The sequence below is a fragment of the Cheilinus undulatus genome, linkage group 18 (genome assembly GCF_018320785.1).
Source record: "Cheilinus undulatus linkage group 18, ASM1832078v1, whole genome shotgun sequence".
In the NCBI taxonomy this organism is placed as follows: domain Eukaryota; kingdom Metazoa; phylum Chordata; class Actinopteri; order Labriformes; family Labridae; genus Cheilinus; species Cheilinus undulatus.
The window spans coordinates 20809562-20823596 of NC_054882.1; the positions used below are offsets into that span (position 1 = coordinate 20809562).

Genomic DNA, 14035 nt, shown 5'->3' on the forward strand with positions numbered 1-14035 from the left:
TTCCTATAATACCAACTGGTTTGATGCCTACAAAAATGAGCTTTAATATAGAGGTTGGATACAGGAAAGCATGTGTGGGAATCTGAACATAGTTGCATCACACGATTTCAGAGCATTTGTAGCAGACAGAGGATAGAATAATAAGAACAATAATAAGACAATGCACGCGCAAACTTAAAATACTGATAAATCGGACCGGATCTGTTATATAGAATTTTAAAAATAGAAATAAAGCAGCAAAAGTGTTCTTGTCCACGTTTAAACATGTATTTTAGCAGAACTTTGGTCAATTAAAATGTCTTTTTTTAGAGCAAAGATCTTTATCACTATGCCCTAGACATATAAAAGTTAAAATTACAGCTTTGTCGTCTGATCAGCACCACGGACAGCGACCTCACTTTGTTTCAGCACCATGGACAGAGCCACCTACCCCATGCCTGAGTACATTACCTGTATACAGTAGGTAAATAATGGCCATATAAGCATTATGCACAAAGTCTACTAAATCAATACTCATGGAATTAGTGGCCATAGGGTAAGAGACCATAGAGTCGATAAAACAGAAAGTATTCCAGGCCAGCATAAATGTCAGCCAGCAGTAAATTGAACATTTTATTTCTTTACTGTAATTTCATGCATAAGTGTTATAATAAAAGCCCTTGTGTTAATAAAGCCCCGTGGCTAAGTCAGACCAGGCCTTGTTTTGGGCTGTTTGTCTGTACGTGATGGTTTCTCTGTATGACTCACCAACTCTCCACTCACACCGCCTTTGTTTTTGTCTCCCTCTGCCGGTGAAAGCTGGTAATGCAGGAGTTACTTTCAGCACCGGTGGTGATACAAACAGACAGGGTGATTCCAAGCAGCATTGATTGTTTCAGTGAGGTAGACTGATGAGTAGAAGACCTTGAGAGGGGGATAAAGAGGGGTTAGGTAGGATTGGAAGATTATTAATGAACACTCCAATGAAAAGTCTGCTTGGATAAAGATAAGAGTGATAAAGAAAAGGCTAGATTCTGCTCTTATTATGAGACCTGTATGAGAAGCAGTAGAAAAAACTAAGCTTTAGCTTATTTATAAGTGACCTTAATATGTTGTCTGCTAAAATAACCATGGATCACCTTCGTGACCATTAAACATTCATTTCCAAACACAGTTCTTAAGGTTTTAAGGTATAGGAAAGAAAGTACAATCCCAATTCCTAAAAAGTTGTGTCACTGTATAAAATGTAAATAAAAGCCCTACCATGTGGATTTAGGATGGCAAAAATCTCAGTTTGTTAGGACTGGTAAGGGCTGTCTATTAGTTCTTTCATAAAGCAATGTGTAGAGATTTAAACTTGGTGACCATTTGAATTATATTACATAGGCAATTGCAGCGATTGCTTAGTGGACATGCATCTGTTCATTTTATTTTATTCGGTTTTCCTGCGATAAAAAGTAAAATTCAGTTGGTTTTTCAAGACGTCCATAAATGAATCACTCAAGATCTTGTAGAATGAACTTGTCACAGTACAAGTAGTATTGTTATTCCAAGATAAGTAAGTCAAGATCTCAACTGAAAAATATTCTTTATTGGAAAACAGGGTAGGCTATAGGTTGCTTGCAATTATGTGATACCGATGACGCCGAAATGCCTGATGGGGGTCAGGAAGTGGGGGACAGTCAGCAGGAATGGATGGGAATGGAGGAGAGTTAGTACTTTCTTGCTCAAAATGGACCTGTACACTGCGATTACAATCAGAAAATTTCTACATACATTTAGAATGATCCCTACACTTCACTAAAAAATGTTTGTTTTTTTCCCCACAGCCCAGCATTTAGCATCATCTAGCCAGAAGAAGGGAGACAAGAATCTTGAGGAGTATTTTACAGAGCCAACATATAACATAAAAATCCTCATTTTGTCACAAACATGCTTTTAATTGAAACTGTGATATACTGTAAACAGAATTAACCTTGTAGTGTAAGAGACTGAGTAATCATGTGCCATTCATGAAGAGCCTGTTCTATGAGACGACTCTTGTATGTGAGCCACAGTAGCTGCTCATGCTTAAATCCTTTGTTGTCATTTAATCCACATTTTAACAGCCAAACTGTTATAAAATAAAGATGGGAGCCAGACAATCAGCTCTACTGAGCTGAGCCAAATGATCAGAATCTTTTTCATCAGCTGAGGAGACACAGGCAAGATCAGAGTTCAATGAGCTAAACCATGGCATAACTGTACTGAACAAAACTGGACTGCTTTGTGGAAATGAACCATCCATGAGTGTTGTGTGATTCTGCTTGTCCAAGCTTAAAACTGAGGCTTTTTCAAACTGTGCCTGCCGCTATTTCCCTGTGAGGTTTTTATTCTGTTTTGCCTGCGTGTTTCACTACTTGTAGGCCACAAAAGTAGCTTAACAATGATTTTTATTTTCACACTTGCCATAGTCATAGACAGCTCAAAACATGGCCCTTTTGGTAGCATTTTGTTAAGCAGAAACCACTTCTTGCCCCCCCATCTGGAGTCATCCGCTGCTGTGTGACATCATCTGCAAAGAACCTATAATTAAATACGATACAATACAATAACTTTATTTATCCCTGAAGGGAAATTCATTTGTCTGGAGTCTCATCTGTTTATGGTAGAATTATATAGTCTTGTATGTATGCCCTCTTTGGGCTTCCATAGATATCTTAGTCAAAAGTCAACAAATGTTGGTAAATCTGTGTGCACATCAGTGCAGATGTGCAAAATGCAACAATACCTAAGTTAAATGCTAATGCTAGAAGAGCTATGTTTTTATTATATTTTTGTATTATATTTGCTTAGCTAGAATGCTAATAGAGCAGTTAAGACTGAACGCTTAGTTTCACAAGTATTTGGTCACACAGCAAAGGAGCCTGAAGCTAAAATAAGCCTACTTGGATGTGGTGCCTGGGAAAAGTCATGAGAAATCACCAAAATGAGTGGGATTCATCATCTGCTGACACCTGAAACCTGTAGCAAGTCTTGTGCCAAGGAGTTTAGTAGATCATCTCATATTTTAGTTCTAGCAGCTCCTTAAAAAAAATTCTTAAATAAGATTTAAATATGAAGTCTTTAACTTGAAATGTGACAGAAATTTTACATTGTTCTTAGACGTAGACATGTCTATACTTAAACAAATCTAAATGGTCTAGTTAGTGGTTTCATGACACCTCCAGAGGTGTATAGATTCCTAAAATCTTTTAAAATTGGGACAATGGGAATCAAAGCCATGGAGTCTAACACTTTTAGTCAGTGCTGCAAAAACTGCAGGCCACACAGTTCATACAAATCTCAAATCACACAGTAACATCCTGTAATAACTGGTTCTGTGTCAAATTTCTGTTTCATCAATAACCTGTCAGCCACCTTCCTCCAAGGGAATACATTACAAACAGCCAGCAGACACATCTCCACAGCAGCCCTTTCCAGATGGGTGCATTCCTCTCACTGTGGCGGCGTGTGGCCATCACACCGGCTCTGTCCACCATTTCCCATGCATTACATCCAGTGCACGAACACAAAAGGCCTCCCATTCAGAGCTCCTGAAGCATAAATTCAGAGCCAAACAGATTAAATCGTGGATGGTTAGGCTGTCTGAAAGCCACTGAGTTTCAGTGGAACAGGTTAAGAGATCAAGTGGATAAGCAGAATGGGAGAGGAAATCAGACACTAAAATAATCAAATACCTACAGTGCCTATAAAAAAAGTATTCTCCCCCTTGGATGTTTTACCCTTTTATTCATTTTATAAATCAATCACGGTCAATATTAGTCTACTTCACTTCACTTGTCTGACAGGTTCTATTTAAGTGATTTAAGTGAAATCTTTTCTGAGTTGCTTGAAGTGTTTTTTGTCTTTTTGGTGTAATGGTAGCCATGAATACTTCACTCAGGTGATCCCCATTTTACCAGTTATGAGACTACTAGCAACTAGCTCTGTTGAATTAGTTCAGTCATTTTAAAGCTATGAATGTTTATGCAATCACTTGTTTCACATTACATATTTTTATTTAACATTATCTTGTATAACTCTGCTTTCACTTGGACATTAAAGATTTTTTTTTTGAAGATGCCAAATTATATTGACTATGATTCACTTATAAAATCAGTAAGGGGGTTAAACATCCAAGTGGGTAAAAGCTTTTTATAGGCTATTTTTTTTTATTGGTATGCAGGTGTATCTACAGCTACATCTTCAAATCAAGTAATAAAACATTACATTTCACAAACTGCAACAGTGCTGCTGTATTTACTCTACAGCGCTGATGCATTTATCCAATACAATTTCCCTGATTTGCAAGTGCTTTAAAAATACATAACAGAAATTTTATGTGTGGCTTTATGTGTTTTAATTAAGGCAGTCAGACACCATGCTTGAGTTCACTAGGGTTCCAGTTTTATTAGTTCATCCTTCTGAGAATATAAATTAAGACATATCAAAAGACAGAAGTCATCCAGTTTAACCTGCAGACATAGGATCATCCCGGCAGGCTTTACATGCTGCTTGGCACAAATGAGATGAAGAAAAAGTTCCAGTTTTAAAAAATAAAGTGAGAGATGCTATTTACTGACATTTTTGAAGACGACCAAACCGTTAAATTATGAGACTCCATTTTCCAGAGTTTTCAATGGCTCATTTGGACAAAATAAAAATCACTTCCATATAAAGTTACACAAACATTCTTTGAACACATTTCTTCCCACCTGTTCTGTCACTCAACAGAGAAACCACATAAAAAGGTCACAGTTTTACAGGTTGTTTTGGCAGTACCAGTGGCAGTAAACTGATGCAAACACACATACTTTTGTATTTTTTTAAGGAGTGTGAAGCTTCACTTCACCACAAACTGGGCTTGGAGGGGGATCTTCATCATTCTTTGCGGGGAAACAACCATCACAGACAAACTCATTCAGTCAATCGTTCAGCTGCACATGCACAGAATCCGTTGATGTCCCTCACTGGTCCTTGTCGTGGTTAAGTGCTCGGTTAACAGCTGAAGAAACAAAAGAAGGGAAAAACAATGTTTCACAAAAATGTCTTAGACAAAGCAGACTGAAGGATGAATTTAAGGGCTTCAGGATGAATAAGAATGTGATATCATAGTGGGAAGTGTGAGGTTAGTGCTCAGCCATTAACAGGTGCCTACATGCCCTGTCTGTCAGGTGGACACTTGTTACTAAAGCAGGGTCCAATAAGCAGTAAGAATGTGAATATGACAGTCAGAGTGGAGTAAAAGCTTTAGCAGCAGCTCTGAGAAACAAAGAAAGGTTCCCAAGATTGGCAATCCAGCAGCTTAAAGGTTCCGTAGCTGTATCACCATCAGCACTACCTTTTATAATGTTGGCAAGCAACACAGCGACAGTTTTAAAAAGCAGGCAGGCCTCATGAGGGGAGGCTTCTGTTGACGGAGCAAAGCTGAGAGTCTACAATAACACTGGCAGTGACCAGCTGCTCTGTTCTACTGTATACAAGACACTGCACTACAGTCATTGCACTTAAGGAGAGCTGCAACAGTAGGTGTTTTGCTCTCTTTTTGATCACCTGCAGAGTGCAAGAACAAACTAGAAATCAATCACTAGTGAGCAAATCAGATTATTCACTTGTTTAACCATCTTAGATAGTGATCAGACATAGATAAAAACAGTTTGCAAATACATTAGGGGACTTAATAAATAAAGTCTGTCTATAGCCTGTAGCCAATGTGGAGGAAACAATTTCACAGATGATTCAAGTCTTGTGGGTCAATAAATATGTCTGCTGGCACATTAGAAGAAAAGAATTGTGGAAGTGTTTTCTGGTGGGAATCTTGTGCTCCTGATATTGATCCCAAGCATTTTGGCCCAGGGTGGTGCAGGTGAATAGAGGGGTTAGTCTGCTGCCAGAGTACGCTGCTGCAGTACAAATAATAATAAATGTGGCTGTACTTGCATGTATACTGCAGTTAGCTCACCCTCCTTTGTGACAGTGTCGGTGAGGTTCTTGGCTTTGGCACTCAGATCACTGACCATGTTGTCCATTGCCTCCTGATGCTTCAGGAAAAATGGCCGGATCACACGCTTGTACAGGATTTCAGAACCATTCCACGTCACTGGAGCCATGCACCAAATCAGGAACAAACACTGAAGAGACGGGAGAAGATCTGAGACAAACTGGATAGCGTTTGATTCTGCACCTTCACATACTTATGGCCTTGTCGTATAATGTGCATCTATTCAATAGATTTGCAAGCGTTTAAAAAAATTTTTGATTTCACTTCATCATTATGGGGCTCAGAGTGTAAATGAATGAGAATTTAAATATTTTTGTTCGATTACAGCATCAAGCTGCAACATTGCACAACTGAAAAAGTGAAGGGGTCTGAATAGAGACTTGAACGGTTAAATAATGTGTAGTTTTAAAGGTGCTGTGTGTAAAATTGAGGAATACTTCTGAATGTGAACCATAGCAAAATGTGGTATTTAAAAATGAGTTTGTTACATTTTTATCATACATAAATAAAGAAGTGCAACTTTAAAAATATTAAGGTAATTAAATAAGGCATTTTTTTAAAATGAATTTTCTAGAAGCATCTTACCACAACATGTGATTCAGTTTTATGTTTAGTCTGTGAGTCACCCATCTGTTTGTCCAATTTTGGATTGCAGAACCTAACAATTGAAGCAAGCTTTGCCTTGAAATGTGGGATGAAATTCTTTTGCTATTTCACAAAAAGGCCACAAGAGTGTGCTGTTTGCAAGCCACAACCAAGACATGAAGTGAGTCACCAACTTGTGACTGTCTAGTTTCAAAGTGAGAGCAGACTTTAAAAAAAAAAGGAACTGATGAAAACAATTAAGTGACTAAAGTCAAATTAGCAAAGGTAAAAAAACAAGTACTTATATATAACATCTGGGTCAACATACCTTGCCTGCATAGTAAAAGGGGAACCAGAAGAGGAAGATGTCAGAAAAAGACTCAACAATGCTGAAGAGTCCATAAACAACCCAATAGGTGAGCCACTGTGTGTCGTCATCCTTTTTGGTGCTTTCGATGGCTTTTATACTAAATGGACATGCGGAGAGGTTTTATTAAGGAAACAGAGAAAATATTTTATAAATAAAAGTCAGAGAGAAGCTTTATGGACATTTAGTCATGAGAACTACCAAAGCAAGGTTTGATAAAACTTAAGTAACATGAGCATGCTCATTATATTTTTAAAAGCAGAGGAAAGCTGTCAAATTCTTTTAAATCAAGAAAAGTAGACCAGTAGGTTCAGGTGAAATAAAACTTCTGGTAACATTTAAGTACCACTGAAGCACTTGCAAGCCAATGTTAAAATTGAAAATGAAATCCTTATAAGCAATTCCTCATTCTTCCTCTCCATACTTACCATGAAATCCCTCCTTAGCACAAGCATTTTTCAATAGGGGGAAAATGATAATATTTTTTGTATTTGTTATTTTTTGAGTCTTTAATCCAGCATACTTTCAGAAACTGTCAGTAGTTCACAAAGTAAAGACAGTGAATTGTTTCATCTATCCCCAGCTGCCATTTTTACAGCACATACAGGAACAGATAGGCTGCTATTGATAACTAATGATTAACAGTGGCTGCATTCCATTTAGTTGTGTGCTTTTAAGTCTTTATACTGCCCATAACGGCTGACATATTGATTGAACACATTGATTTTTTTTTAAACACATGTTAAACAAAGCCAAATTTCATACATACGAGAAATATGCTGGATAGGCAAAGCCAATCAGGTTGCAGAGCAGTGAAGCTCCGTATCCAAACAGAAGGTAGAGACCGACAAAACTGAGGAAACCTGCAGGGGGAGAAAGAGGAGAGGCAGCAGAAGAGGAGACAGTAGGGGGAGGGCGAGGTTATCCGGTTACTCTAAGAACATGTCTAATGTTGAGCTACATTAATTGGATGTAAACAGAGTGTCTGAAAGCAGGATGTTAGATCAGCACAGTACCGGGATTAGGAGGAGCATGAAACACAAGTCAAACATTCAAATCCAGTCGTTGGAAGTTGGTTTTGTGTGCACCAGTGTCTCAAACACTGACCTACAATCCATGACTGTGGGTGACATTCCACAAATGCCAAAATCATTCAATTACTCATATCAGTCTAGTGCCAGTATGTCTACAAACTGTGTTAAAAGATACCTTCAACAGTAAACACTTTGATTTTTAGCTTGATGCAACAAAATCTCAAATTTAAAGACATGCAGATTCTGTACAAAAGGTCTGTGATATTCAACATGTGAAGTGTTCAGGTTTCTGTTTGTAGTTTTAACTGTATTAACCAATCACAAATCAGCAGGCAGGTAAAAGTCCATGTAGACAACAATAAACAAGCAACAACATATTAAACAATAAACATTATCCCTAATGACTGGAGTCATCAGTGATACAGCAGCTCTCAATGACAGTATTCTTTTGATGACTTTGATGACCCTCAGATGGCTTACTTGCTATATCTATGCCAAACTTCAGCCTCAGGTTTTGGCCCAAACATTCCTTAGACCTACACAGTACTTCATATACCCTCTATCAGACAACTACGGATGGGTTAAAGATTGTTTAAACTAAACTAAATCAACAATCCAAAGCAACAGAAGGTATGCATGTGATAACGGAAATTAAAACAAAAGGTACACATCAGATCCCTGTATGGAGTAACAGTAGGGACTCAAAGATGGGGAGCAAATGCTCTCCTGTTGGTAGGTGTCAGGCCTAAAGTTCTGCCTTTTTCACTTTCAAATGTCTATTAAGATTTAACTTTTTAGAAGCACACCTGTATCAGTCTGGCATTTGTTGTTGTACTTCTTTACATTAAAATGACGTTTCTTGAATTTGCATCTTTTCTTTACATTAGCAAATACACAACAAAGTTTACACACAGTACAAGGATTGTACAGCTGTGATAAAATGACCTTTAAGTACAACGCCACACTATACAAGACTGTTTCGAATGGTACACTAACGTGCCAAAACTTCTGCAGAACAATCAGTTCTGTATGTGCTGCAGCTTACTTCCTAACAAAAGGAACTTGGCTGTAATGCTTAATCCCTCTAAAGCCTAGTAAGCTTGCTTTTTAGGAAAAAAAAGTTGACTTCGCCTCAATTTGCTACAGTCAAACCCACCATTACAGCAGGCCAATAACTTCCATTAGAGTTTTACTTCAGTACATTAAGGGTAGATTTATTATACGGAGAAAGGAAGGCTGTGTTCAAACCTCTCAGGCCTTTAACCCTTTGCAAATCCTCAATGTTTTTGTGCCATGTGTTTATAAAAAGGGAGGGATGCAGATTAGAGTGCAGGCCATGCAATGCGTTTTCAAACTAATGCAAAACTCATCTCCCGATATAAAAAAACAACTACTGTGATGTTAGAACAAAGGCCCTGCAAGGCATTAATCCTATCCTGAACATTTCCTGCTCTTTTACATCTCATTTGTTTGTCCTTGCACACATACAGTCGCTCTCCCATCTCTTTTTGAAAGCAAACTGGAAGAACAGGTTTAAGTGAAGACCCTGAAAAAAAAAATGCTGACAGAGGCAGGCTCCTAATATAACAAAAAAAATTGCATGAACAGACTTCCTTGATTGGCTAGTGATGAAAAAAATGGCCACCTATGAGATGTTACTGCTGCAGCCAACTACTCCTGCTATCTGCCTTTTTTCTGTGAGTAAAGAGAAAAAAAGAACAATTCAGTCATGTGGTATAACAGCCTTAAATGAAAACACATGTCCCTCTGGTGGAACTGAAATTAAGGCCATTGCAGCATTTGTGAAATCCTCGATGTATGACTCAGACTCCTTTCTTCAGAGTAGCTGGAGTTTCTCTTTTGAACAAATTATATATTAAGTTTATAAAACTGACCTATCCATTTAGCTGCAGAAAGAGTGGCGGAGAGGAGCCTCTACTTCAGTCAGCACATACGCTTGAGAATGTCAAAAGAGTTGCCATGGACTTAAGATGTTAGTCAAACAGTGGCCAGTTTAAAGGGACACAACATGTTTGCCTTACATTCTTGATCAAAGCAAAGGACAACATAGCATTATGATGAGCAAACAGTGACGAAAATCTTGTAAGCTAACAAAAGAGCGATTATGAGTTATATGAGTGTGCAATATAGAGAGCTTTAAATGACTCATCAAACCAGTTATTTAAGAGGGCTGCAGCCTTGTTATACCTTTTTGCCAAATAAAGGATAGAAATGACTCAAAGCACATTTATTTGGGTTTCAGAATCCTGTTTAGTGATGCATTTGTGTGTGTCACCACGGTAACATACACTGCACACAAGCCTGTGACCTGTTGTGATGACTGTATAACAATGAGGGTTATCATCATACGAGAATTTTAACTTTGATTTGCAAATCAGATGGTATGGATACTTGATTTGGTAGGATGGAAACGAAAATAGAGTCTCATAGCATCCAATAGAGGAACTAATACTGCAGAATTTCTTATTTGGAATAACCAAAAATTTCAGGAAAACTCTGCAACACTGTCTAAATAGCACAAAAACACTGGCAGCATTTCAATGTGTCATCCGAATTTGGTACAGAAACCTTGCCCAAGTTTAATGCAATTTTGACAGTGTGCATGAGTTTGCCCAATGCCCAATGGAGCACCTTTGGGATGAACTGGAGCAAAGATTTTAAGCCAGGCCTTCTCATCCAACATCAGTGCCTGACCTAAAAATGCTCTACAGAATGAACGGGCACAAATTTTTACAGAAACATTACAAAATCTTGTGGAAAGCCTTACAAATAGAGTGGCAGCTGCTATAGCTGCATAAGAGACATCAACTCCATATTAAAGTCCATGTATTTGAATACAATGTCAAAACCCTGGTGATGTAATGGTCAGACGGCCTAATACTTTTGTCCACATAGTGTATGTGTCTTCTACTTATACAAGGTTTATGTAAGTGCCATCAAATCTGCACATACCTCAATCTTGGGCAGATGTTATTGATAAAATAAGATCAAAACTTGTATCAATCATTAATTTTCTCTTTGCAGTTTGAAGCAGGGAAGAAAGCCAGTTAAAATCATGAATCAGGTTTGTTGTGAGGAAAAACAAGAAGACTTTGTTATAATGAAATACAGCCCAGCCCTAAAATCAATACTCACAAGCATTCCCTTCATTTGTAGAACTGTCAACCCAAAAGCACTTTATGCCACAACACACTTTGTGTAAATCAATTTTGACTAAAGTCTGTGGGTTTTAATGTAGGTCACAGCATGTTTCCTGCTACATAGTGCCACTGCAGACACAAAACATTGGCAACATACCCTGAGGTGTCAGACTTTCATTGACATCTACTGTGCAAAACACAAATCCTAAAAGCGAACTTAGAGCAGCCTGCAGTTGAATAACAAGTCGTCTATATCTTCTTTCATCTCCGTCTGCAATGCACAGGATATTTCAGGACAAGATATAAATACCCCTGAGACCAGCTGGTGGTTGCCCTGGGATATCACAGATTATTTCGGCAACAATATTCTGGAATGGGTGTATTTTAAGGAGGGTAACTACCAAATCTAATCTTGGGAAGTAGCATAAAGGTCTGAGCTGGATGAACTTTGGTATTTGAGGCAGTGAAGCGAAGTGATAAAATGAACCAGCTCACACTGCTACAGGATATGAAACCACAGTAAAAGTCTACCAACTCACGACAGGGTGACCACAACCGGGTTTAAACAGCAGACTGAGTTTAAAACTATCAGCTAGCAGAGCTAACGGTGGAATCTCCAACGGTAGAAGCTACAACAGAAGAACATACGTTAGCTTGTCTTGGGAGGAGGCGTTAAGCCCGTTTTATACAAGTCTGGGATTACTTTAACTGTTCTCCGGGACATTAATGCATTCAAGCATGTTTAACAAGGTTTTCTTTACTGTTCGCAGAGCTGTTAACGTACCCAAGGCGAGATATTCTCTCTGAACTCCCGTTTTTTCCTCCAGTTTCGCCAACTGCTCTGTCACAAAGTTCTTCTCATGGAGCAGGGTCGTGAAGCGCTCCTTAAACTGAGTCATTTTCGGGCTTTTCGGAGCCTGAAACCGAAAAAAAAACGCACAGAAAATGCAACACTTCTTAAACGTACCGACATAAGGTGATTTTTAGAAAAACAAATGGTTAATCTACTCACTTCTGTTTTATGATTTGCCCGAAAAGTTGCCGCTGGATGGCTGTCTGCTGACTCCAACAGACTACGGTGGCAGAGGAGGCGGCGTTTGAAGGTTCCCCGGTGGCCAATCACAGAGCTCCTGTGAGTAACGTTCATTTAAGCAGGTGTTAAAAAACGGTTTGTTCTAGTGATGGGAATAATGGCTCTTTTGAGAGATCGAGTCATTTGGCTCAACTCACCAAGAAGTGCCGACTCTTTCGACTCTCAAACGGCTCTATATTTGGGAACCAGTCATCCCTTTATTAATTGAAATATATAGTTATTTTCCAAAATATATTTACTCCTGAAAATACGTTGTAGGTCAGATTAAATCTACTCACTGGATGTACTAATCTGTCAAATAACAGACAGACAGACAGAAAATATATAATAATAACATTGCTGGTAATTGATTATACATTTTGATCAAGTCACATAAATATGCTGTGATTAATCATGATTAATCATGCATTCAAAATGTTACAATTTAATTGCATTTTGAAACAAAAGAAGTACAAGTGTGGTAAACTATAGATTTGAACTTTATTTAACATCTCAACTTAGATATAATTTTTGTAAATTACAATATATACATACATACATAGACATATCTGACTAATCATGAGTGTTAACGTGTTAACACGTTAGCACTGTCAGCCTGAAATAATGATAAACATAACAACAATTATAATAACATCAATAATAATTATATTCATGATGATAATAATAATAATAATATAATGGTATCAGGATCTTATCATCCATGCAAAAGAGCTGGCTCTTTAAACCAGCTCGTCCACGAAAGGCTCAAACAAAGGTGGAGGATCGTGAGGTGTTGTTTCAAAGGTAACAAATAACTAAACATAGATGTAATGAAACATGATTTCATATTGATTATGTGCAAAAAAAAAAAACTAACAGCAAAGAAAAAGTCAAGTTTATAGAAATATTTGAAATATTTTGTCAAAATGATGAGAAATCATAAGTAAAAGATTAAAAAAAATGAAATTAAGAGTTAAAAGTCAAAATCAACCTCCTGAGACCTGAGCTTTTGTTTAGAATGCATTTTTAGTTTCTCTCAACTATTTGGGAAATTGTAGGACTTGATAAGACAAAACTGAGCCATGAGGTCAAAAGAACTGCCAGGGCTCAGAAACAACTGAGGAAGGCTCCACAAAAAAATCTTTTGCACTGAAGATTCCCAAGAGAAGAGCACAGTGGCCACCATAATTCTCAAAAAGAGGAAGTTTGGCACAACCAGGACTCTTCCAAGAGCTGGTTGCCCAGCCAGGAATATGAGTAAAGGAATATGTTTGGCTGGCAGCAGTGGGAATCAGAATCAGTGTAGTTTGTCGGGTATGGTACAAACAAGGAATGCAACTCTTGTTCACATTTCCAGTATAAATAGACAGACAGTTATAAACAATGACAGCATGGAACGATTATTGACTATTTAAGTGGTAAACCGTACCATCTTAATATTGTTTTTGTGCATGTTAATATGATTACCATAGCTATGATCAGTGTTGTGAAGCTATTGAGGTTGAATGAACTGAAAATTAAAACACTGAAACATGTCAGAGCCTAAACCAGGACATGCACCAACATCTAAATAGCAATTTACAATAGGGGACAGTCCACTTCATGAACTGATAACTATGACTCAGCTACTTCTCAGAGAAGTCCTTCATGGCAAAATATTAACTACAGACATGAACCTTTTCAAAAGTCATTATAGTTTCACCACCTTGAGTGGCACTGATATCTGGGACTACTAGCCTTATTGTTACTTTTGGGCTGTCTTTTAATTTAGATTTCTTCCCCTTATTTTTGTCTCTTTGTCATTATTTAGACTTA

General features: G+C 37.9%; 1 protein-coding gene across 2 annotated transcripts; it reads right to left on the reverse strand.

Moving 5' to 3' along the window:
- Window positions 1-4385: 4385 nt before the first annotated feature.
- zgc:101744 (uncharacterized protein LOC541409 homolog) lies at window positions 4386-12265 on the reverse strand. Of its 2 annotated transcripts, none has more exons than XM_041812789.1 (6): window positions 12161-12265; window positions 11933-12065; window positions 7723-7816; window positions 6915-7053; window positions 5963-6131; window positions 4386-5005 (listed from the first exon to the last, which is right to left on the reverse strand). In XM_041812789.1, the coding sequence occupies exons 2-6, from the start codon at window positions 12045-12047 to the stop codon at window positions 4968-4970; spliced, it is 555 nt and encodes a 184-aa protein (XP_041668723.1). In that variant the 5' UTR covers window positions 12048-12065; window positions 12161-12265; the 3' UTR covers window positions 4386-4967. The 2 variants fall into 2 exon arrangements, with proteins under 2 accessions (XP_041668723.1, XP_041668724.1); XM_041812790.1 differs by having other exon boundaries at window positions 5941-6131.
- Window positions 12266-14035: the final 1770 nt, after the last annotated feature.